At 47.0% G+C, this 25169-nt stretch overlaps 9 protein-coding genes across 9 annotated transcripts; 7 read left to right on the top strand and 2 right to left on the bottom strand.

Moving 5' to 3' along the window:
- Positions 1-1513: 1513 nt before the first annotated feature.
- On the top strand, positions 1514-2230 carry N7516_008127 (uncharacterized protein; the record flags this gene model as incomplete). Its single annotated transcript, XM_057220847.1, has 1 exon — positions 1514-2230. One exon carries the CDS (start codon positions 1514-1516, stop codon positions 2228-2230), a length of 717 nt encoding a protein of 238 aa, XP_057071119.1.
- Positions 2231-2870: 640 nt separating this feature from the next.
- Positions 2871-4271, top strand: N7516_008128 (fungal specific transcription factor domain-containing protein; the record flags this gene model as incomplete). The annotated part of the gene is made up of 2 exons (XM_057220848.1): positions 2871-3352; positions 3422-4271. 2 exons carry the CDS (start codon positions 2871-2873, stop codon positions 4269-4271), a joined length of 1332 nt encoding a protein of 443 aa, XP_057071120.1.
- A 73-nt stretch (positions 4272-4344) lies between these two features.
- On the bottom strand, positions 4345-7108 carry N7516_008129 (beta-glucosidase; the record flags this gene model as incomplete). Its single annotated transcript, XM_057220849.1, has 4 exons — positions 4345-4914; positions 4985-6251; positions 6325-6931; positions 6988-7108. 4 exons carry the CDS (start codon positions 7106-7108, stop codon positions 4345-4347), a joined length of 2565 nt encoding a protein of 854 aa, XP_057071121.1.
- Positions 7109-7702: 594 nt separating this feature from the next.
- On the top strand, positions 7703-9358 carry N7516_008130 (uncharacterized protein; the record flags this gene model as incomplete). Its single annotated transcript, XM_057220850.1, has 3 exons — positions 7703-8260; positions 8290-8918; positions 8998-9358. The coding sequence occupies 3 exons, from the start codon at positions 7703-7705 to the stop codon at positions 9356-9358; spliced, it is 1548 nt and encodes a 515-aa protein (XP_057071122.1).
- Positions 9359-10978: 1620 nt separating this feature from the next.
- N7516_008131 (bifunctional terpene synthase/polyprenyl synthetase family protein) lies at positions 10979-13774 on the top strand (the record flags this gene model as incomplete). The annotated part of the gene is made up of 10 exons (XM_057220851.1): positions 10979-11276; positions 11332-11363; positions 11422-11687; positions 11737-12281; positions 12351-12627; positions 12682-12842; positions 12895-12996; positions 13049-13109; positions 13163-13247; positions 13307-13774. 10 exons carry the CDS (start codon positions 10979-10981, stop codon positions 13772-13774), a joined length of 2295 nt encoding a protein of 764 aa, XP_057071123.1.
- Positions 13775-14331: 557 nt separating this feature from the next.
- On the top strand, positions 14332-15111 carry N7516_008132 (alpha/beta hydrolase; the record flags this gene model as incomplete). Its single annotated transcript, XM_057220852.1, has 1 exon — positions 14332-15111. The coding sequence occupies one exon, from the start codon at positions 14332-14334 to the stop codon at positions 15109-15111; it is 780 nt and encodes a 259-aa protein (XP_057071124.1).
- Positions 15112-16492: 1381 nt separating this feature from the next.
- Positions 16493-17183, top strand: N7516_008133 (LURP-one-related/scramblase family protein; the record flags this gene model as incomplete). Its single annotated transcript, XM_057220853.1, has 2 exons — positions 16493-16823; positions 16906-17183. The coding sequence occupies 2 exons, from the start codon at positions 16493-16495 to the stop codon at positions 17181-17183; spliced, it is 609 nt and encodes a 202-aa protein (XP_057071125.1).
- Positions 17184-17562: 379 nt separating this feature from the next.
- Positions 17563-18292, top strand: N7516_008134 (uncharacterized protein; the record flags this gene model as incomplete). Its single annotated transcript, XM_057220854.1, has 2 exons — positions 17563-18186; positions 18245-18292. The coding sequence occupies 2 exons, from the start codon at positions 17563-17565 to the stop codon at positions 18290-18292; spliced, it is 672 nt and encodes a 223-aa protein (XP_057071126.1).
- A 441-nt stretch (positions 18293-18733) lies between these two features.
- On the bottom strand, positions 18734-20885 carry N7516_008135 (uncharacterized protein; the record flags this gene model as incomplete). The annotated part of the gene is made up of 5 exons (XM_057220855.1): positions 18734-19185; positions 19246-19280; positions 19373-19855; positions 19917-20653; positions 20712-20885. 5 exons carry the CDS (start codon positions 20883-20885, stop codon positions 18734-18736), a joined length of 1881 nt encoding a protein of 626 aa, XP_057071127.1.
- Positions 20886-25169: the final 4284 nt, after the last annotated feature.

The following is a 25169-nucleotide window of genomic DNA, read 5'->3' on the forward strand; positions in this document are numbered from 1 at the left end:
GCATCCCTCAGAAACCTCGCTAGCAGTTTAGACACGGAATAGCAATTTCCAAGGTTTGTTCGGATATGAAGTTAATTGTGCTCCGGCGCTATTTTTCTGTAAGGATTCAAACGGATTTACCGGCTTGTCTGACCGCTATGTGGATGTCCGTGGAGGCAGGGATATGTCCGGGGTACCCGGGGGCTTCCATAACAGTCATTAATATATCTCAGGAGCAGCCTGGAACATGGCAAATTGCTGAATTGGAGTTTCAATCCAACTTTGCATGATGGTTGTGGCAGATCCCAGGACGTGGTTGTTGAGTTAGTATCGAAGTGACCACCAATGTATTACAGCTCACAAGCATATCGGATTGGCACCTGGTCGAGATTGAGATATAAAGTATAAAACCGGGATGTTGGTATTTCTACACCAACCTGTCGAGATGCATATACACTAAGGCAGGCTGTGCATGCATCGGCTAATAGCTGGAACTCCTGAAACCTGGCCCCTTCCATTTTGGGGCTCACCTCTTGCCGCTTTTTGATCCCCGGGTAAAACTGAGCACGCCCCACGTGAGTGTCTGGACCTGCTGACATAACCACTCACGGGGCCACTTGTTGGTTATCCCGAGGTCCACCAGTCACCTTCTTCATTAATTTGCATCTCATCTTGTGAACCTTTGGAAAAGTCAGCTTCCGGCGTACTAAATACCCTTTCACTGCTAAAGATTCCCTTAATTGAAAAGATAAGTAGGATATGGTACACAGCCTGAAATGAGTACATTAGGTTGAAATCATCAATAGCAGTTCACATGATAAGGTATTGACTAGAACAAAGACGCAAGGGATTGATACAGGGAGATGGAGTTGACTATTTCTGGCTCGCTATCATCTAGCATTGTGTCCAGTTTCTCCCACATCTCTTGTCTACGCACTTCATCTGGCTGCTGATTGCACGATATATATCGCCAGCACCACGCCTGCCGTGAAGCACTGGAAACACGGTTGAGCGGCAGAGGTAGTATTCCCAATGATAATTAAGATATCTTGCCATCGACAGATACTCGACATGCGTAATGCGGAAGTGAATAATTGGTCACGGATCGTGGTATCCGATACATCTTGCGTTTCGAGGGGACCATGACACTGAGGTATTTCTTACTGAGAGGGAATGGGCGAAACAGTGTTAAGTGTATGTAGTCATACGTCACCTGCATGCAGCGTTAGTGTTTGCAAGCAAAAGACACGCAGGGCAGCGTCTTTAATCACTTATGTTCTATGTGGAACTCTTGAATTACCAGTTGGATTATATCCGGTGGAAAATACTCGGTATACCCTAAATGTGGGTACAAAAGAGATCATGAGCCAATGGGATCTACGTTATATATGGTGGAACTGGGGTATCAAAACGGGTTATCGAGAACCTCGGTTGTGATCGACGCTATACGGGGCTTATATAGGGTGCTCCCAGGTAGCCTGGAGGAAACCGATACCTCAACTTCGTTTCCCCACATTCAAACTGAACAGACAAGATGGGTTCAACCACCAGAAAACCCTCATCGTCCACGGATGGCTTCCTCCATTCCGTCCCCACTGTTCCCCGGCATATACCCTTGTCAACGATGGGTCCGCAAACTCCGGCTCCCTTACCGCTTCGGATGATTCAGCCCTCGCAAGAATCTCAATCTCTACCTTCCACGCGAATCCTCAGTTGGTGTCTCAGTCCACATAACCTATTGCGTCGTGGACTGGATCCAGTTACCCTGAACTTGGCTACCGATGCCGAGGTGAACCCACCTATCATTCGACCACTTAATACCTTTGGCAACCAGAATCGCGTTGACCCATTAATTACCGGAGAAGGGTGGAAAAAGCCGAAAACTATTGGACAAGAGGAGGGCCTGGTTACAGCCGCCTACGATAAGAGCAATGAACGGTGGAATCGACGTGTACATCAGTTCGCACTGAACCATGTCTGGTCGCCCATTGCTGCGATGACGGGCTATCCAGCCTCGATGAAAGACGGAGCAACCAAATTGTTGGCGATATGCTTAGACAACGTGGACGGTGAACTAGGCCATAGCGTGGTTCTCCAAGAAGCTTACAGACGTCCTATATCGGATGACCCTAGTGAGGCCTGGACTAGTGGACAATGGATAACAGAGAGAACGGGCGGCAGTGACGTGCGAGAGACGAAGACACTGACGCGGCGTTTGATGGCCCTTCCCGCATTATGTGCGTGTTCCTGACTGCGAGCATATGACAGTACGTGTAAGCTGTCATTGGAATGCTGACGATATCTGTCTGACGAGTCCGACTTCATCATTCCCATTACGTAAACACAATGGGTGACTCGCTTACTAAGTGTGATCTTGCCCAGGTGAGCCCTAGAGCCCTGGAGCCCGAGAGGTCTCTGATCCCATCTGATCCCACTCAGCGTGACCATCTAGAGAACGACCTCGGAAACTACCCGCAATTTATTTAAATTGTCCTGCCGATCGACCGCTTTTATATTTCCACGTATAAAATGTTGGGTCTACTGTCTTATTCATACTCATGATGTTTCAATCTACTCGTGCAGATCTATCAACCCAAGCATGCGATACCTGTCGCAAGCGAAAGGTGAAATGCAAACTCCAACGGTCCGGGCATATCTTGTCGCGGTGCGCGCGATGTGAGCATTTAAACCTACCATGCACTTTTGATTCACCCTCGAAGATCAGAGGACCTAAAAAGCGGTACGCCATTTTACCGGCTTGCTGAAATTCCTGGGCCATGTCCTAACTCCCACGAAGATACCCTGCAGAGATACGGCCGGAAGCACGTCATGTTACAACAGTTCCATATAGGACTGATGGTCTCTGCGATCGAGGTCTATTTAAAGCGATTATGCAAGACTATCTGGATTACATCTACCCAATGGTTCCAATTGTTCACCGTCCGTCATTCCGGAAAGCACTTCAGGAGGATCAAGACCGTAAGGATGATGGATTTCTTGCGCTCGTTCTATCCATCGCCGCGTTGGTAGTGGCCACCATGAGAAGCAGATTCCAGGCCTACCAATCAGAATCGTACTCCTTGAGGTTCTCATCGCGCAAGGAGTTCATTCACTTCTGTTACCAGAAAGTAATGGGGCTGAGAACATCCTCGTATTTCGACGAGCTCAATTTTCAGAAATTTGCCGTTCCGTATCTCTTTTTCGCGGCTTACCTACAGCTTGGGGATCACAACTGGGCCCGTATGCTCAGCGTAGAAGCGATGCAAATTGCACGTCTTCTGAATCTTCATCGGATCTCTGATTACGAGGGCCTCAATTGCATCGAGACTCAACTACGCAAAAAAGGGTTCTGGCTTATTTTTTATTGTTTCGTGTGAGCATGATCAGATCTCTAAAAAAGGCTTTTGTCTTCGTGAAGTTAACACGGTTGTGTATCCTCTAGCCACGCTCATCTGCAAAACCTACTCGGCGAGCGACTCACTTATCTGGATCCAGTTTTGCTCAATTCCATCAATCCAGGAGATATTATGCCTCTCGAAGTGGATGATGAATTTATCTTCGAACATGAGGTGCTTGCAAATGCCAATAACGAGCCATGCTTAGTGTCAGGCTTTATTTGTCACTCGCGCGTGTTTTGGGCTGCAATCAGAAGTACCCATCTAAGCACAGCTTCAGATGATCTGTGCGCGTGTATGAGAGCCAAGGACCCTCGAGCCCAAGTCTTGTACTTCCAAGAGCGCCTGAATTGTCTCCAGAATCTACTTATCGATATTCCGTCGTTTCTCCAACCGTGGGAGTCTGCCACGGAAAATTCCAACGAGGATGCCGCTGACAAGAATACAAAAGTCATTCCATTGCAACTCTCGTCACTACGAGCAAATTTACACGTCACCCATCTTTGGCTGCAGAGTCTCATCTTGGATCAATTGGAAGCCGCGCAGTCTCACCAACAGGCTCAGTCTTCAGCAACGAATATCGCTGAAGAACCCATAGCTTTGGATCAAAAAAGCCTTTGGTTGGAGAGGCAAAAGCTTTGCCGTCAGTTGTTTTTCATTCTATTCAACTTTCCACCGTTGAGTCTGGAGGCGAATGGTTTACACATAGCCAACAAAGTACGGGATATCGTGACAAGTCTTCTGGCGTGTCCATTTCACCCTGATGATCCCATATCAAAACAGGCGGCGGAATATGTTCAACTGTCCACTGAAATCCTGTCCCGACTCGACAGCAGTGAAAGTATGAACACCATGCATCTACAAACATGGGTCGATACAGATCGCATTCAGATATGACCGCCGTTAGGAAAATAAACGATTCCTCTTGACAAGTGTCGAGGAAATGATTTCATAGCGCAATATCCGATTATCAATTGGTTATCTCCTCCCAACTCCCAGACCAGAACACTGTTTCGTTCAGATCCAAAGAGCTTTCTAAGAAGTCTCCGCGACTGCTCGTTCCAACCATGACTTTGTAGGCCCCACTGTGACTGCACCAACTCCCACTCTTCTCATCCCAGAAGCTTGTTGCACGAATCAGATCCAGCGGAATCGTTATGACTTCTTCCGAGGATGGTTCTAGCAAATACTTGCGGAACTCCTTGAGTTCCTTGACAGGGCGCTTGATAGGCGGAGAAACAGGAGCCACATATACTTGGAGAACCTCTGCACCGGTTCTCGACCCCGTGTTTTGCATCTTACACTTTATTTTCAGATGGCTGTCTGAGTCCCTGATCAGCTCCAGATCCGAGAGCTTGAAAGTGGTGTAGGAAAGTCCATGACCAAAGGGGAACAGTGGATCAATTTCCAACCCGTCGTAGTATCGATATCCCACATAGACATCTTCTCCATACAGAACTCGGCCACCCTCGGATCGATAATTGAAGAAGGTGGGATTGTCTTTCAGGCGTCGAGGGAATGTAAGAGGAAGCTTGGCAGACTGTCCAGAGAGCACGTGGTTGTCAGTTCTCGTTATTCTGCATGAGCGATGGGAATGCATGAATACTTACTGGATTTACATCACCAAATACGACATCAGCAATACCATTGCCTGTCTCATTTCCTCCGTACCAGGCGTGGATAATGCTTTTCGCTTTGTGGACCCAAGGCATCGCGACGGGAGTGCCACTTTGAATGACAATAGCGGTGTTGGGATTCGCATCCAACACTCGCGAGATCAACTCATCCGTATCGGGCGGCAAGCCCATGTGTGACCTGTCTTCACCCTCTGATTCCCATTCGGCGCTCAGTCCGGCAACCAGGATGACCTGGTCCACATTTGAAGCCAATTTAACAGCCTCAGCAATACCATCTTGCGGCGAGAGACGTTTGCATGCCCCAAAGCGGAACCCTCCGTGTCCGAAATCGACGACACCAGGGACTCTGAATGTGCTGGTCTTGCCACATCCCCATTGCACATGGATCTTGTATTTCCGACCAGCTTCTAACTCCAAAGCTGCTGTCTCCTCCAATGTGCCACTGCCGAAAAAGCTGGTTCCTGGTCTTTGTATCTCGGCGTTGTTGATGAGAAGCTCACCATCGACGAATAGCTTTGCTGTGCCATGGACGGTAAGTCCGAAATCGTACGTTCCGGACTCTTCCGGGATAAAGTATCCCTCTGCATCTGCATACCAAGTCTTTTGCAAATCCGGGTGATTATAGTCCATGAAAATGATCATCGAATCGGTTTCGTGCCGTTGTTCGAGAGGCTTTCTGGTGGCTAGCATTGGTGTATCATTGAAAATTTTCAAAGTGAATCCAACCTGATCATCTTCGGTACGAAGGCACTTGCCGAGAAGGGGCAGCATTTGATGACCGTAGATACCCTGTGCGAACTCCACATCACCTAGAGCCGAAGCGGAGATGCCATCAAAGGGAGTCATAGCATAGTATGGGTTTAACGCCGCACTGCCACCTCCACAATAGGTTGCAATTTTGGCATTAGGTCCAATGATTGCGACCTTTTTGTTTTTGTCTAATGGGAGAATATCACCATCGTTCTTCAGAAGTACGATGGCTTCTGACGCGATCTTCCTCAACAGCGCTCGGTCTTCGGGTAGATCCAGCTGGGTCTCTGGAGCCCGCTCAGGGACGCCTGATTTGCTTGCCTTTTGCACAAGCTTCAGAACTGCTCTGACCCGATCGTTCAATGCAGCAAGTGGGACTTTGTTGGATGTGATGGCATGTGTCAAGGCAGCGCCGCGCCATCTTGGAGGGCCTGGCATCTCCAGATCTAGACCCGCCACCACAGCTTCGGAGGTGCTATATGTTCCGAACCTGGAAGCCAAACAAAGCACCGTTAGTATACTTGAAAAGACACCATTTGAAAAACGAAGAAAGGAATCGTTACCAGTCACTCATCACCAATCCATCCCAGCCCCATTCTCCACGGAGAATATCTTGTAACAAGTTCTTGTTCTCAGCCGCATGTACACCATTCACCTTGTTGTACGCCGTCATCACTGCGTCGGGACTCCCAAGGGTGATCGCAATCTGAAACGGGAGCAAGTAAATTTCCCTCAGCGCTCGATCAGTTACGATAGAGCTGACAGCCATACGCTCATGCTCTTGATCATTACAAACAAAGTGCTTGAGAGTTGCGCTGATATTCCTCTCTTGCAGTCCCTTGCAGTAATGACCCGCGAGAACACCAGACAGGATCGGGTCTTCAGAGTACGACTCGAAGCCTCTTCCTCCCAGTGGACCCCGCGCAATGTTTATTGTTGGACCAAGTAAAACGTGTGCGCCTTTAGCCTTCGCTTCTGCGGCGAGCACATGTCCGATCTCAACAGCGAGATCTCGATCAAATGTTGCACCGATTGCAGTCCCGCATGGCAAGCATGCGGCGGGAACGCTGCTGAAAAAGCGAGTGCCGCGTACGCCGTTGGGACCGTCTGAAACTCGAATTGAGGGGATACCTAGCCTGGGTATGGGAACGGTATGCCAAAAGTCCTCGCCTGTGAATTAAAAAGGGTCAGCTTGATCTCTCATGTTTGTGGACGCTAATACGCACCTGTCAAAAGTGCGACTTTTTCATCTTGGGTGAGTTGTTTGAGAATCACCTCGATGTCAGCCTTCGCGATTCGCGCGAACGATTCGTCCGCCTCACTGATCGTAGTGTCGATATACGGCATTTTGTCTAAGCGGTATTTGAAAGCAAAGGATTAAAATCTCCCACATCGAGGAATGGGCACGCTGCCTATGTATTTTGGGCTCTAGTGCCTATGACCGAGTACCCATTTTTTCCCCTTCGGCATCACTTTCCTGAATTCTCGGAGTGTACATCGACATACTGCGGACCGATTGGGTTGATGTTGAACGACCATGTGGGTTTCTGGGTTTCTCCGTTTCTCCGTTTCTCCGTTTCTCCTTTTCTCACAAATGGCCGACCTCTTTCTCCATGTACTCCACAAAATTGATCCCGCAATTGCAGCTGGAGAGGTTCATGCAGTCGAACCATATGAGCGGGGATGTGAAAGACAGGATTGTGGTGAAAACTCATCCAATTGATTGGTCGAAATACCCTTCCATCTCTAAACCAATATGGTTTAGGAGTTTCTGAAGTGCCTTGAAACGAAATTGACAAACCCCATGATCGTGAGAATACGACCTTCAGAAATCGCGGAAGAGTCATCGCCCTTGATTGATAAAAGGCTCACACAACCCCTTGGTTTATTTCGCCCACAAGCCTTCTACATTTCACGGGAACTATCTCAACCGTCTACACCATGGGGGCCAATCCCATAAAGAATCCTAGCAACTCTGTTCCAGTTGACCATCTGACTACTGTCCTTCCAGCAGATGGTATCCCTTGGTGGAAGCAGGGGCATCTTTTACGTCTGAACCTTATCATCCTTTCTTTGGTGTTATACTCATCGGCCAACGGGTATGACGGATCTTTAATGAATGGCCTTGAAGCCCTCGACCAGTGGAGAGATTTCATGGACCATCCAGCTGGTGCTTGGCTTGGATGGATCAATGCAATCTACTGGCTTGGATGTGGTGTTGGATACCCAACGGCTTCCTGGATTGCCAATCGCTACGGACGCAAGCGAGGAGTTTACATTGGATATATCTTCCTGATTCTCGGCAGTGTCCTCCAGGCAGCGGCACCAAATGACACGGCATTCTTACTGGCCCGTTTATTCTTGGGAGTTGCCTCTGCCCTGTTTGGAAACGCTGTCCCCCTCCTAATCAACGAAATTGCTTACCCGGCCCACCGTGGGATCCTCAATTCTCTTTTCATGTCGGGATGGTACGTTGGTGGAACAGTCGCGGCTTGGGTGGTCTTTGCTACACGGACATACTCATCTAGCTGGTCCTGGCGACTCCCATCACTCTTGCAAGCGCTAGTGCCACTTATTGCTTTGCCTGGACTTTTCTTTGCCCCGAGAGCCCTCGGTGGTTGGTTTCGGTTGACCGGGAGGAGGAAGCACGTGAAATACTTACAAAATACCATGCTGCGGGTGATGCTTCCACGCCTTTGGTCAACTACGAATTCCAGGGGATTCTTCACACCATTCGGGCAGAGAGGGAGGCAAGTAATAACGGTTCCTACGCAGAGATGGTCAAGACACCAGGTAACCGTCGTCGGTTGATGATTTCTATCAGCTTGGGAATGTTTGCCCAGTGGGTTGGCAATGGTGTGATTTCATACTACCTGGCCCTAATCCTGACATCTGTTGGTATCACAAATGTTCGAGACCAGACCCTCATTTCCGCTTGCCTCCAGATGTGGGATCTAGTGTTTGCTGCACTTGGAGCCTTTTTGATTGATCGGCTGGGACGCCGTCCACTTTTCATGGTCTCGGCCGTGACTATGTTTGTGAGTTATGTGCTTGTGACAGCTCTTTCGGGGTCCTTCGCGACGACGGGCGATACTGCAACCGGTGCTGCCGTCATCCCGTTCCTTTTCATTTTCTTCGCAGGATATTGTATCGCTCTGTGAGTTTTCCCTGCCTATTACTACTACTCCCCTCTCCATATTCACAGTTGCTGATCAACCCCATCCATCTGTTGCTAGAACCCCCTTCCTCACCTCATACCCCTGCGAAATCTGGCCCTTCCGCCTCCGATCCCGCGGTCTGACCGTCACATGGGTCTCCACGATTGTTGGCATGTTTTTCAACACATTCGTCAACCCCATTGCATTGAGTGCTATTGCATGGAAATATTATATTGTGTTCATTGTTGTGCTGACGATATTCGGTGTTACGGCATACCTTTTCTACCCCGAAACCAAAGGCTACTCACTGGAGCAAATCGCCGTTATATTCGACGGCCCAGATGCTCCGGTGGGAAGTGGTGAGCATCATAAGATCCCGGTGGATATCAACGATGATTCAAAGTCTGGCTCGTCGACTGTCCACAGCGAAATAGCCTGAGTGGAACTTGAATATGCAGGAAAGAGATGTTTAGCCATGATCAGATAGACAGACTAGGCGCTGGCTGACTAGATCCATCTCATACAAACGCGAAATTAATATAAAAAAACTGTATTTTTCAACCGAGGCAGTAAGAGGCGTAGATGATTCAACTCCAAATAGTCAAGTTGCGTCACTCCAGATCAGGAATTGCCGTCTCATAATATAGCACGGTGAGGTTCTTCGACCTTCCAACAATAGACATGGTTCATTCCTGCAGGGAACCAAGGGGCAAGAATGAAGAAACAAAGTACTGCTGCGCTTCATTTCTAGACAAACTAGGACTCTATAGCTTTTAGGTCTTAGCTCGGAGGTCCCGAAAACCAGGAAAACAAGAATGACACTTATGTACGGAGTACATGTCTCTAATAATGTACGACATTGATATATAGAGGGGCTAATCCGTCCTGGGTATAGTCCATGTCAATTATAGCACGTGATCCGTTTGCTTTTTGGGGCCATTCTGACATCTACAAAGTGAAAATCAAGTACCCCATAATCGTCCAGGACTTCGGGAAATTTTTGTAAAAGCGGCGACAACCTAAGATAGGCAGGACAAATGAAGATCCTGGATAGTTGCATGTGTACATATGCGCTACTCCGTACTCAATACATCTAGGCTGTTCCGTTCATCTCCACCATATCCACCATGTCCACCATATCCACATCTGCCGCCCGGCTGCAACTCACCAAATTAGAACATACAAGCGCGGACCAAATCAGCTGTTTTTACAAAGGTCCCTCCGAAGCATACCGGTTGTAACTAGGCTAGATAACTGGGGATAATACTCCGTGATGCACGAGCGCGCTTGTCTTTTACTGGCGCAGCCCGTTTGCGCGAACGGGATGCAACTAAAATGTAACGGGCTGGCTCCATAGCTCCGGGTCTCCCCCTCCTATCTACTCCGTATGTTGTATGAACTAAATTTCGGGTTTTTATTTTTTCCCGCAGCACACATGGCAAACACTGGTGGATATTCTAACTTGGCATTAACTTTGATTTAATAACAGGATGTGTTGTCCTTTGAATCCTTCAGATTCCACTCAAAGAGGCAAGAGCAAACCGACTAGGTATATGATCGACCGTCAAACCTTGGAATTTATGTGGGACCATCTAGTGACCGATACGGAGTACATATTGTAGTACGGAGTACAAGATAGGAGCTTCCAAGATGCATGGAAGGATGAAAACGTGTTTTAGATTAACCGGTAGTGGTGGAGAACATATTGTCTCACTTTAGATATTGTTAATGCGCGGCCAATTACTGTCATTGGTTGTATAACGTCGGATGCAAGGTAGTAGCCATAGTCTCAAGGTTCCTTGCGTTGTAGTTCCAATGTTTGTATATTCGTACGGGTAGAAACGAGGAAAACGAGGAAAACGAGGAAACCGGCATCGGAACAGGAAGTCTATACTACTTGGTCTAAACTAGCGTAGCTGTCTCAGTACGGTCTAGTTTCTCCAATTCAAGTTTTCAATTCAGTTTTCCAATTCAATTATTTATACCCAGTTCCCCTCCGATAAATGTACGTTGTACAACCTCGTATTGTTTCAATCCCACAAAGGCAACCATTACAAATATGACCATGGGAAAAGATATAGCCGATGAGTATGCAGAGGCCATTGATCCCGAAATCTACGCCAACAATCCTGCATATTCCTCTCTCTTTAACCCATATATTCACAAGCAAACGATAATCGCCGATCATGTCTCAGTCCAGTGCCACATCGACCTCAATGGAATTGATGCCGTTGGGTCGAAGTTCGGCAATGTGAATGCACATGCTGGTAATTTTACATCGCTATGTGCACCGAACTGTCTCCCTGAAAGATTTGCCCTTATCGCGTACACTGTGGAATACGCCTTCCTTCATGATGGTACGTGGGGATATATGTCACTAGTCCATTTACCACAATTAACACCGAGACATAGATGAAACCGATAATGCTGCGGACCAAGAAGCGGTATGATAGCCAGAAATCTTCTCATTTGTGAAGATCAAGAAACTAATATGCTATTTAGATGTCGCTGGAAAACGAAATGCTTCATCAAGCTATTAACCAGAGCGGTATGACCTCTGTATCGACCAGAGTTTCACCCAGAGCACAGCGCAAAGCCGAGGTCCAGGCCAAGATCGCGGCCGAGTACCTGCGTCTGGATCCCGCGTTCGGTGAATTTTTCCTTAAAGCCTGGCAAACATTCACTACGTCAGTACAGGATGTGAGAAGTCTTGAATTCCCTTGTCTAGACGATTACCTGGCATTCCGAATCGTTGATGCAGCCGCAGAGTATGTCAGCTCATCCCTATTTCGAGAACTCAATCTGATCATTTCAAAGCTGGACTCTGTATAATTTCCGATGGGGCTCAGACATCACCCTCACCCCGGAGGAAGAAAAGATCTCCGATCCTATGAGCTACGCCGCATATGCGGAATTATGCTTAGTGAACGATTTGTTCTCTTGGGAGAAGGAATATGCATCCCACCTCAAAAACAATGGGGAAGTGCCATTGATCAATGCCGTACATATTGTTGCGGTTACACAGGGGTTGACGCACTGCGCGGCAAAGGCAGTCGTCCAGGCCGAGATCCGAGCACACGAAGAGCGATTTGTTTTGTTGAAAGAACAATACGAGGCAACGTCCAACCCGTCCGATTCAGTTCTCAGGTGGCTGAAGCTGCTTGAGCACTCCATGGCTGGAAACTGGGTTTGGAGTCTTTGTACTCCTCGTTACTTCAAAATCGACCGGAATCCTTATAAAGATCACGTTGAAAAGTATGGCAGCGACGCTGTGCAAGTTTTGACGATACCAGAACAGCTTCGTAACTCCAAACAGGAGGCCAAAGACACCCCGCAGAGTGCGATCAAAGATACGACTTCAAGTACGTATGAACCCATGTCCCAGCCGGGATACTTATTCTGAACAAACTGGACTGACAATATCTAAAAAGCAGATATAGAGAGTGATGTGCTGGCTAAGTACTCTCCTGGGTATCCCACAGTTGACGAGGCAAGTTTCTACAAAGAGGTTGTTGAAGGCGTGGAGACCGAAGTGCTAACTAGAAATCAACAGCCCGTGTTGAATCCCTACACATATATCAACTCCCTACCTTCTAAGAATGTGAGGCAGACATTGATAGCAGCTCTGAACTCATGGTACAAGGTGCCGATGAAGTCACTCTTGATCATAGAGGGTGCAGTCAACTTCCTGCACAACTCATCATTACTGTAACTGAGCCCGACTTAACCTGAAATTTCTTCTCCTCACTGACCTACAAATAGACTTGATGACATCCAGGACGGAAGTGTCCTGAGACGCGGAAAGCCAGTCGCACATCAGATATTCGGCGTTGGCCAAACCATCAATACAGCGACATATCTGATGAATGAAGCATTGTGTCTTATCCAGATGCTTTCACCATCTGCGGTCTCAGTTTACACAGGTACCCTACCCGAAAACCATACTTGCGAGGATTTTTGGACTGATAGGAATAGATGAAATGCGTAACCTCCAGCTCGGACAGGGACGAGATCTCCACTGGAGCTACCATACCCATGTCCCAACCCCTGCGCAGTATATCAGCATGGTTGACGGCAGTACGTATTGGCATGTCCATCTCTATAAACCAACTTACTGATCATTTCACAGAGACTGGAGGTCTATTCCGTCTCATCAGCCGTCTCATGAGATCAGAGGCCACGATGAATAGGTATTTCAACTCTCATCTCACAGCAAGTCAAGATCTAGGCTAACATATTCCAGTGACCTTGATATAAGTCAGTTCGCTACCTTGCTGGGAAGACACTTCCAGATCCGGGATGACTATCAGAACCTCCAAAGCGAAGATGTAAGCCATCCCCCATATTCTGGTCGGCACCGCGAATCCGGGCTAACACGTTGCTGTAGTACACAAAGAACAAGGGCTTTTGTGACGATCTCGACGAAGGAAAGCTATCCTTCCCAGTCATCCTATCGATGCAATCACCCGGCTTCTCCAACACAACGTTGTCAAGCGTGTTCAAGGGTTCTCAAAAAGGCGAAACCATGACGCTCGAGATGAAGCAGTACATACTGGAGGAGATCGTTGCTCGGGGAGCTTTCACGGAGACTAAAGCCGTTTTGAGGAAATTGCACACTGAACTCCTACGCCTCCTTATGGAAACTGAGAAGCAAGCCGGTTGTATAGAGAACTGGGCGCTGCGGTTGTTGATTATGAAGCTGGACATCGGCGATGAGAAGAAAAAGGTGACACACAAGAGTGATTCTCACTGGAAGATCAATCAGCGACGGGCGTGGAAAGGAAGTCAGAAGAATGGCCGGCCTATTGATAAAGCTTGCTTTTTGAGGGCTATGGAAGAGGCGATTCAGAAATGAGGCTTGGTCTTGGAGGAATCTCACCTAGACGTTCACGAGGATACGAAATAATAGTTTGTACAGGCGTTTTTGAAATATATTTACCTTTTCTTCGCACTATGATGGACTATAAGCCGTTCTCCGAGAAAGACAACCACCGCATATATTTGGCCTCTTTCTCGCCCCCATCTTCCGCTTACTTTTCATTCGAACCGGACAGGGCGACTATTATTGCAGCCTTGAATTGTGTATATGTTTTCCATGGAAGTCCGGGAGGCTTAATTGAGGAGCCAGTGGTCAAAGTACACCGCAGGACTAGATTGTCATAGCATTGAGTTACACATCAGCCTAGAATGTACAGTGGAGGGTCGAAAAGACATTGCCCTATTTTCTTACACTCGGCACTCGTTTCTCGGCTCGTACGCATCAGGTTAGTCTAAAAAATACCCCTCAACACGATCACCGCCAACACTTTTTCTTCTGGTCTCCGATTAGCCTCCCATTATACATTGCTCTCTCTCTCTCTCTCTCTCTCTCTCTCTCTCTCTCTCTCTCTCTGTTTATCTACGGTCACTCCCATGTCATCAATTACCAAACCCACTATTCTTCTCGTGCATGGGGCATGGCATGGCTCGTGGTGCTGGAAATTCCAAATCCCCGCACTTGAGGCTCTCGGGTACCCCGTAGAGGTCGTGGACTTACCTTGTGTTAGTGGGGTACCTGGTACGACAAAGTTCGACGACGTGGACCATCTGCGGTCTGTCGTGGAATCGCAGACATCTATGGGCAAGCGCGCCGTTGTCCTAGCGCATTCCTACGGCGGTCCGATTGCAAGTGCTGCCATCAAGGGGCTTTCGGATAAAGGCGTGCTCGGGATGATCGCCCTATGTGCGTTTGTCCTTCCTGGGGACATGGACGTAGGCGCGGCGATTCGCGATCTTGGCGGTTTGCCCGACGTGGCGTGGGACGTGCCGAGTGAAGGTCTTTTCCAGCCAAAGGACCCCAGAAGCATGTTCTTTCCACCGGATGTGCCGGCTGATCTAGTTGATTGGGCGCTACCGCAGATTCGTCCTCAGAGCATAGCTACCAATATGGGGATTGTGCCCCCTCAAGGCTGGCAGGATGACTCCTATACTGGCAGATTGGGCTATATTAGGTGCACAGATGATGTCGCCATTCCGATCAAACTGCAGGACGCCATGGTGGAAGGTGCAGGTGGCCAGGGGAAATGGGTGGTTCGTACTCTCGAAGGATCCGGTCACAGTCCCTTCCTTTCGCGACCACATGAAGTGGCCGCTGCATTTGAGGAGATTGTGAATGCTTTTGAAGCCAAGTTTGAGGGGCGCAATGGGGTATAGGCTCTTGTGGAGCTGATCGCATTTGTACTGGCCCTTAGATATGGGGGTTCTCGGGGGTTGGAAAGCACGAGTTGAATATTTGCGGATAGAGAAGCAGGTGCTATCGATGGATGAACTAAATGCATTGTTAAGCACCCTTGACTCCGCCCAGGAGATAATTTGAAACAAAACGGTCGTCGAAGAGGTCCTCACCTTCTCACTTCCAAGTACCCTCGAGACTTGGGATCCGTTTTTGCAAATGTGGGATATGTCTCAGGAGCAAACGGCGACGCAGTAGTCAATGTTGTTGTGGTTGTGTTGCAGGTGTGGCGGATGGAGGATGAGGAGTTGGAATGGATGCCCGAGCATCGCATGGGGATTAAGTTAAAGAGAGTAGATAGATATCGCGCTTTAGAGTCATAAACATGATGTCTAGCGAGCGCGAGGAAATGCTGCAGTGAACACCCGTAAATCCGCTCGAGAAAAGAGTGGCAGCTGCATGCTCAGTCAAATAATCTTTCGGAGATTGATGGGCGGTATAGACATGGTCTTCGCAAATCGTAAGAAAGGAACCACATATCTTCACTGCTTCTTGGATCGAGTCAGCTTAGGTTAAGATGTCACATAGAAGACCAGACAGAGCACCGAGCTCGAGGCCAAGCGGCCGATATATCAAGATTTCCGTTGACAAGACAAGTCGACAATATTCCGGATTATTTCGTTGCAGTGGTTGGGTCTGCCGTGGCATTCGGCCATAGCGCACCGCCAGAAGCCAGTTGAAGATATCAACATTCTTCCTTGGTTTTTGAGGGCGAGGATCAAGTGTGGGGTAAACAGCTTCTTGACCTTCTGTAGCTTGTCGAAAGAGATGTCCGGTGGGGTTTAATCCTAGTTAATCGAATCGACGTGCGGATCAAAATCGCCCTCGTTGACTAGGGGTACATCGGTTTCAGGGTTAATTTGTGGAGGGGTCTTCGTCTTCACGATCGCTCTCGGAGTGGGCTATGATGTCGTTGATATTCAGATCGATGGACAGTTGGAGTGGCTGGGGTGGCTGGGGTGGCTGGGCTGTGAGAGGTCCGTTCGCCAGGATCTGCTTCTCCACCCCCACCATCATCCTCGATGCACTTTCAGCCTCTAAGAATATTCTTCTCTCTGCATAAATTCATGCCACAAATCCTTTTCGTATCTTAATTGCGTCCTTGATTGGATAACAACATATAAAAACATATCCGAAATAATACTAACACCTGAATGAGGCTACATACCGCGGTGATTTTGCAAGTGGGGATCACGTGATGATATCGGTAAACCGATGATCGGCGCGAGCCTGACCCCGCGTTCCTCTGGTTGATTTCCAGTCTTTATCCTTCGGAAAGCCTCATTGAATCCACCTATCACCATGGGTATCCTGGGACGCCACAATCTCGACCCTGTCGCCGAGCCTATCGCCTTATTCGAACAATATATCGCGAAGGAGCCGCAGACAATAGTCCTGAAAGAAAAGGTGCTCTCCGTCTCTGGGGATAGCTTCGAAATCAAATTGGCCGATGGACAGCCATTTCTGAAAGTGCAAGGAGCCTGGGTGTCGCTTTCTGGTCGCAAGAAGGTCGAGGACGCCCATGGCAAGCACTTGTTTGATATTGTGAAGGAGCTTCTACATATCCGTTCGACCTATGCAATCGAAGACACCCACCGCAAGAAGATTTGTGAGGTCAAGAGTGGTCTCACATGTAAGTATCCCTTTTTACGATCCAAGACCATTAAGCAAAGTAGACAGACTCCGCACGTTATACACATTACTAACTCCACTAGTGGTCGGTTCCAAGGCCACCGCCAGTTTCACTGATAGTAAGGGCAAGGCAGTGGCTCTCAAAATCAAAGGGGGCTGGTTCGATCATACTGCCGATATTGTCGACGACAAGAGCGGCCAAACAGTGGCTCGCATTGACCGGAAACTGCTTAGCGGCCGCGATCTTTTGTTTGGCCAGCAGACCTACGCCGTTGTTGTAGCACCTGGCGTTGATGCAGCGCTGATAGCTGCCTTGTGTATTTGTTTTGATGAAAAGAACAATGAGGAACAGGGCAACTAAACACTGGCATCTGGTCAGCTGTTGCTGTCTGAGGCAGGGACTCCAACCAATATTGTTCACTAACTTTCGTTTTCCTATACCCAGAAGTAAAATGTTGGGCTATCTGATTGCAAAAGAGATTTAAAATCACCCTGTTGTTGAAAGTATTCATGATCATCAGCGAATTATTACTGCTGAATGTTTTTGCCTTCTTTCTTTGCAATGTAACTACTCTGTACTAGTAGTTGCACATGCAAGGATACCTAAAATAGACCTAGACACACCGTCTTTATGAATCTTATGTAATGCGGCTATTATTCCAAAAGGGAGCCATGTTTGTGATTGTTGCCTAACCTGTCCTAAACTCCTTAGTGAAAGCATCATCTCCAACAGGACAACAATGCATCCAAAAAGCGGCCCCTTAAGGGAAATTGATCCCTCCATGATCAATATCACTCGGCATATTACGAGCTCTGAGGCATCTTCAATATTTGAGGTAGAAGTGGATGGGCAAAAGTACATATTGAAGCTTTTTCACGACAACGGCGACCCTGGGTATGCCGAGAATGGCCGTGATCTGAACCGATTTCGCTGCGAATTCAATGCATACGAGAAGCTCGTTACGTCCGGTGTTTGTGAGCGCCGCGTCGTTCCAAAATTTCACGGCTACATCGATAGAGTGGATCCAGCTCTATTCTATCCGACTTTCCAACATTTCGCCCATGACAAGTTCCAACCGAGAGGGATGTTACTAGAATACCTCCCAAATGCAGAGAGTTTGAATTGCGTGAATTACTCGGACGTGCTCTTTCCCCAGGCAATTGAGGGCATGAAGGAGATACACAAAGCGGGCGTTCACCACCAAGACATCTACCCAAAAAACATACTCCTTGTTCGTGGAAACCCAGATAGACTGGTCTGGATTGACTTTGATGTTGCAACGACCTTTACCGATCCTGAGCCTGAACAGCTCGCGCTCTCTGACTACGAAATTGAGCTCGTGAAGGGATTTGGCGATGCGCTGGTAAGGGCGCCGTTGCTGCATGTCAGCAGAATTTAGCCGTGCTAACTGACCAATCTAGAGAGATGACCAGGCCGAGGGACTTCCTCCGAATACCAAATTCTATTGAGGGTTTCAAAGGGTTTCAGGGTCAGACATACGTCTGCCAAACACTAAATACTCAGGTAGAATATTTCATGCAGACAATCCAAAGATAAATACATATAACGAACCTCGTTATGTAAAGATTTGTTCCGTTCTTAACTATAAGGCCTAAGTTTTATAGTTTTGTCAACACTATTACAAATTGAGTAGTAGTATTTACCGTTATAGTTAGTTAGCATATGCGTACATATGTAGTTAATGCCAGGCCGTAGTATCTGAATGTTTGGAAGTTAGCATCCTATTATTAACAGGTGCTAATACACCCCTTGCTCACTTCGCATAACACTTTATTTCGGGATCATAATTTTGTGCGGATAATGAAAACTATATATGCGTTCTTGTTTTGATCAAAACAAGAGTAAAGAGCAGTATTTTGTGAAAGCGAGTGATTATTTTTTAGACACAATCAAACGATATTTACAAACCTATCCTTCTCTGGTTGTGTCTTCTCTGTTCCATTGATACCCCGTGGTTGAAGAGTATCGGCATTCACAATGACTGACAGACCACGATGTCTTCCTCGCAATGAAACTGCCATAAGCAATAGCTTGCTAACTGTATGCCATGCACCACAAAACGCGTAGCTCTGGCCGGGATAACCAATAGTTACACCGACGCAGCTGTATGCAGACACAGCTTCGAAAATGATCTTGAAGGTAGAAAAGGCCAATGGCTCAGCTGTGAAGTGACCCGATTCGACGATTGTTATGAGGAGAATAGCAAGGGAGAGCCACCAGATATCGTGGCTGAATTGAAAACTAAGTTGTTTGTACACGAAGCGGCCGCGAGGAAAGCCCGAGAAGCGCGGGTGAGGTTGGTCTTGCTGAGGCTGTTTTGCGGGCCAGTCATCCGCATCCTCTGTGCTGCTACAATATGTCAGACTGCAATCCTAATTAGTAACACTGGAAAGAGTCATACCTAATGGCGGCCGAGACAGGGAAAGCAGAAATATACTAGAACCTCCATGATTAGTTACTAATACCGTTGCCGAGCGAAATATGAGTTCGTACCATCATAAATACTAAAATAAATCCAGTTAGCACACTATTTACATTTTTGGAGAGTGAGACACGAACAATACAGAATGAGCAACGCCTGTGGCAAGCGATCGAATGCGACAACAGAGAAACCACCACCTCGAACGGCTTCCTTCTGTGTCAGCTCTATCCAACAGTGAATGGTGAGGGACCTACCTAAAGCTTGGAAATGCCCATCTAGTACTCGGAAGTTGATCGGAAGAGACCCAATCTCCTCATTATGAATGGCAGAAAGCTCGAAAGCACCCCACATGAGGGCATTAAAGAAAATGATTGTGCCCAACACAAACCATGTATGCCAGGTCGGGTACAAGTAAGCGCAGACCTTATGGGGTTGAGAGAGAGTAAAATCTAAAGTTCGTCGCCACAACTGCCAAGTTTGATTGTTTGGCAACATCTTTCTCAACACCCAGATGGACAACCGCAGTAAGCAGGGGAAAAGAGTGTTTCCAGCAAGGATGAGAAAGCCGCAGACAAGAAGGGGAAAGGGCCTGGGGACTGTGTCAATAAATCGCGTTGAAAAACAGGTTTTGGAATGAAAGAATTACCCACTCTCTTTGGTAAGGGCCCATATTGGTGTCGATGAGGGACATCCCGTTGTTGCAAAACGCAGACGTAGCAAGAAAAGCACCTGCCCAAAAAGGGGAAGCTTTATCCTCCCGTGGAATATCTGGGCGGACGAACTTTGACCATAGGCCAATGCTCATGATACCAAGAATGAGGAAGCCGATAAAATAGAACATCATAAGCCCTGTTATGAAACAAAGTGCCATATACCTTATGCCACCTGGTGCATTGCAGCAGATTGAATCTCTGCAAGACAGATGGTTGGCTAATCGGTGCACCACGCCCTTGAACCAAGAAATTAGGCTTCGACTGCGTGCCTTCCAATTTCCGATGTCTTTATTTTTGTTATTCATCCCGAGGGAAGAACCTCGCTGGGTTTCGCCAGAATGTCGCGGGTCCGTGGCAGCAGAAAGTTCGTGACCATTGCATAATTCTATATCTGCTTGAACTTCTCTCACTGCCATCCTGACGGTTGCCTTGTCTATTAATTTGGCAGGCAAGGAATGCTCCTTGTAACCGCCTATTTGTTCCTCAAGTTTCAATATCGGCATTTGGAACACCGTTTGGTCACCCTTTTCCTCCGCTGGGGCATCGTTCAGAGCAATTCGGAACGATATGGCACGTAATAAGGAGATGAAAGCGAAAATTGGAAAAGCATGGCCAAGAATAAGAAGGGCAAAAAGGATACCCTGCTGTAGAGAACCCAACGTAGACAGGTCCACCTTCGGAAAAAGTGAGCCATCAATCCCGGGTTTCATACGATTAATTGTGCAGACGTACCACGTTCAGCCCAGTCCCCGTCATGGCGCTGAAACACATGAACAAAGCGTCAACATAGTGGAGACTATGGATCTGCGTCGGAGCCGTGTAGAATATGATACTGCAGATGGTAGGGGTAAGAACAAAGTAGGCATAGTGTAGTGTGAGTGGACGAAGTCTAATAAGATCAGCCATGATCGGCATACTTAATTGAGAGTCGTCGTAAGCATCATCTGGGTTCGGGCTAGGGTGCCCAAAATTATATATAAGGATCATCGGATAATACGGTTCAGCAGAGATAAAATAAATAAATAAAAGCAACCCCTTGTTTGTGTCACAGCGCCTAAGTTCAACATAAAAGCTATCTGAAGCCTCTTTCATCGGGAATGTAGGCGTAGTATCGTCTTGTGTTGACCGCTTCCTCTTATGAGCACCGCGTAGAGACAACGCCCGAGCACCTGGTAAGTTCATTGGGCATCATTGAGTTTTGGAGCTTAATGGACTTAGAGCAAACAGGGGTATAGGGCTAAGGTACGGCGCGCTGCATTATGTAGATGCAAGGCTCAAATATGTGGGACCGTGTTATTTGGAATTTTGCTACTTTGTACCGGATTAGGCACTTTGTTATAGGAGAATGGCCAGACTGGTACCGTTATGGGAGTGAGGACAACCAATGTAACTAGATCATGTCGGCTTTGCAGTATGAGGAACGTCGAGCCATTCAGTGCACGCCCATATTGACGGCATCACCGAGATATGAGCCACCGGAAGTATCTTGTGGTTGGGCAGGGTGAATCTACTGCATAATAATATGTGAGGAATAGACTTTTCTACCGCACTTTAGAGTTACACTCGATTTACTACGTAGTTCACTTTCATATTTAGGACAGTTACCTTTTTGAGTGGGTACCGTTTCCCCCAATATCACTTCTCTAATGCCACCGCACCTCTATTCATACACCAAGTGGCTAAAAATCCTGCTTATATCTAAACTGCAGCTAAACTGTCTTAGCGCTAAAGCAAAAAGCTTTGGGTCATCACGATTTCTGTTACGTGCCAAGAGGGGCCGGATACAATTTATGAAGGCTAGAACGCTAGCCAAGTTACCAAAAGTCTCCCCTACAGTTTCAGGCTAGCATTCTCTCAGCCCAGCTACTTCGGGTATTTTCTCAATAATTAAGGTAGCATTACAGATGTGGATTTCGTCTTAACAGCCCCATTTAGTCCCTTTGTTAGCAAAATTAAGTTCAAAACCAACGTCTTGCGCGAAATTAAGGAAATATATCTAGTTGTTCATCGGTTCGTTATCTGAGTCTAGGGTTACTCGAAGAGTTCTAGGTCATCGGGGAATTGGTCTCTTTAAGGTGCAAGTATTTCGGTTTAAGCAAATCCAGTCCAACATATTTCAAATAGAGGGCGTGGGGTGATGGAGTGGATGTGGTTGAAGCCGCCCCTTCCTTCGATCCAGACCTGAGCAAAAGAGTACGATTGCTTCTTATCTGCTCTACCATTAGGTGGGAGTGTAATTTTATGTCCTAGCAGAGACGTACTACACCTATTTGAGACACGGGAATGGCTCCTCTAGCCTACCTTTGAGTATCTATCCGAGAAGGGGCTTGATATAGATAAACTCCTATCCCTGTTGGGTCGCATTAAGCAGCAGTCACCTTGTCGAATTCAGCCTATCAGAAAAATATATATAGAGATATGTATGTCGGCACAAACATGTGGAATGTTCCACTTCTTGAGAACCCACTTGAAACTTTGACAAGGTTTACTGTGATCTAACTGCCCCTGCTATTGTTAGGCTGTCCTGATGGCGTGCGACCTTGAAACCGCTAGGCTGGTAAATTATAACTCCATTTTCCTGTCACGCAAGGGACATGCTGTCATCTCAATGTTTGCAACATCAGCGGGCTGTGTCGATTATAGATGCTTCAGTACCAACTACATTGGTGTAGGGAACCGCCATGCTAATGATGATGTAGATTAGGATGAGGCGATGATAATTCGGAGCACGCGCGCTCCTCAGGTTGTACTATCGAGCAGTAAAGGCGGTACGGTGAAGGAGTAGCACGAATGAGTGGATAAATATGGCTCTATAAACTCACATTTAGTATCTGTACCAATGAGTCAGCGAGAATAAAAGATGCTGAGTTGGCATAGTGAAATTTTAGGGGATGGCTTCCTTGATATTCCTCGACGCAGAAATTAGGAGTGATAATACGCAATTTTGGCGGCCCAAAGGGCAGCATCCACCCGTGCAGAACCTTTGTTCTCGTAACTGGATCTTGAAATAATCTGTTGTCTGTGTCTCTCTTCAAAACGCTATCGTCGCCGTAGGAAGCGCGTAACCTGGCAGAAAAAAAAAAAAGCAATGTAGGCGGTAGGACTGATCGACATAACATGAGATTCTTAGCACAGCCCTATGGGTAAAGGTAAGTAGCCCCCACATCACTAGCACGCTATAAGTACTTTTTAATTCCCCTTCCAAAAGTTTGACTTCTTTTCCTCACACTCCGCTCACACCCTCAATTTCAGTATCTTTCCTACCCTTGCCTAGTCTGCGTGCTTTGCTAAGATTCACGATGGACTTGGCATCGGCCCAACAAACACGGCTAGCCGATGATCATGAAATCCCATGGCTAGAACGCTTTCTAAAAAGGATTCGCTTCTTTGATTCGAAGTATAACTTTATGTACGAGCCTCCGAACTCTAATTTACATTATAGATCACTCATATTGTACTTTCTAGCTACATGATCTTCCTAGGCTTATGTCCGTTTGTATATGAATACGTCATCTGTCGTAAATACTGCGATATAGACGAGTGCCGGTCTCAACGCAACTCCGCGTCTTACTACTCGAACATTGTGTTATTTCTTTATTTCGTCCGCATCCGTTACCTAAATTGGTCATGGAAAAGGCAACAAGCAATCAAAAATGCAAGTGCTGCATCCAGTTAGAGACGATTCAGGATCCAGCAAAAGGGATTGAATGAGGTTGATATCAATCCAGGCGGCATGAGGTTTTAGACTGGCACTGAATTATGTTTTCTTTCAACTTTTTTCTTTTATCTTGTTCTCTCTTCTTTGGAATTAATTCAACCATCCTGCATTGCCACAATATGATATGGATATTTTATACACTCCTTGCAGATGAACCTGCGAGGTATGTTATATTCAGACGGTAGTAGATACTATAATAAGGACTCAAGTTTTAATGCCCTTGTAAGTCTTGACAAGAGATGGGCGTCTGAGTTGATCGCTACAGAACGGCAGGATCTGCCAACTATCTACCTGCAGAGGGTTTGATGTCTAAGGCACCAGTAAGGGGACAATAGGCCTTCTGATTGAGAAAGATACCTTCCTTGCCACGTGACAAACTGCTTCCCAGGAATCGATTAGGCTTGGTAAGATCTCGGTATTTGAAAGGAATTGTCTCTTTGAATCATCTGATTCCAGTGCTTGGCTGGCCTCGATTGTACTTGGAAATACGAGACTGTCGCTGGTCTCGGGTAGTGTGAGGCCGGAAGCTAAGGGGAAGATAAGGATGATGCATTCAACTAGAGTACGGTCCAACTTACAAGATGTGTCTAGATGTGCGCTTTTCGTCCTCCTTGTCCTGTTTACATCAAACTCTGCGTGTGTAATTATCAATATCACGATAACTGATGATAAAATCAGTGTCATCTGGCCCAAAGGGCCTGAGGTGGATATCCTCAAAGGAGAGTCGCATCGACCCCTTAATCCTCTCGCAATTTGGCGCCGGGTTGTTCGTAATTTCAAGTGTTTGGTTTGGGAATGGCGTCTTGTTTCGCATTTCCCATTGCTGGATAGTTATGCGACGACCGCGCTTCTGTATTTTGATCGTGAGGACGATGTTGACCTCTCCATTACATTCGTTCAACCAGTCCAGCCGGATCAGGTGACGTCAGGTGATAGATCAGATGACGGTGACAGGTAGAGCACTTATCAATCGGATGGCCTCAAGGCAGGGCCATATGAATGATATGATCATAACGCGCTGGAGATCCACGATAGTGTCGAACCCGAGATAAGTAGCGACCACGCGCTCGGCTTGCTATACGTTGAAAGGGTAAATGTTAGCGAGATCTAAAGTTGTATCAAAGACGAAAATAAAAATCTTTACTCAGGTCATTGAGAGACAAAGCGTCTGTTGGATGACGTTCTATGGCTTCGGGTGAGGATACGGTGAAGAAAGTAAGATAATTTAAAGACGAAGTATGATTCATGAAAATGATAATTGAGACACAACTGATATCATTGTGAAATGAGCTTGATGAGAGTGAGAGGTGAAAGCTTGGTTAAAAATTGCACCTATCTAGCAAATTTATCTTGCCTAAATGAGAGCCAGCTTACATTGGGTTGAGATCTCAGGGAGATCATACATGTATCAGTTCCTGGCTTAGATCATAAATTCCCCACGGTTTTGACTAATAAATATTTTAAAGAACACT

This window comes from Penicillium verrucosum, assembly GCF_028828655.1.
Source record: "Penicillium verrucosum strain IBT 35672 chromosome Unknown utg000003l_segment0_segment0, whole genome shotgun sequence".
NCBI classification, from domain to species: Eukaryota; Fungi; Ascomycota; class Eurotiomycetes; order Eurotiales; family Aspergillaceae; genus Penicillium; species Penicillium verrucosum.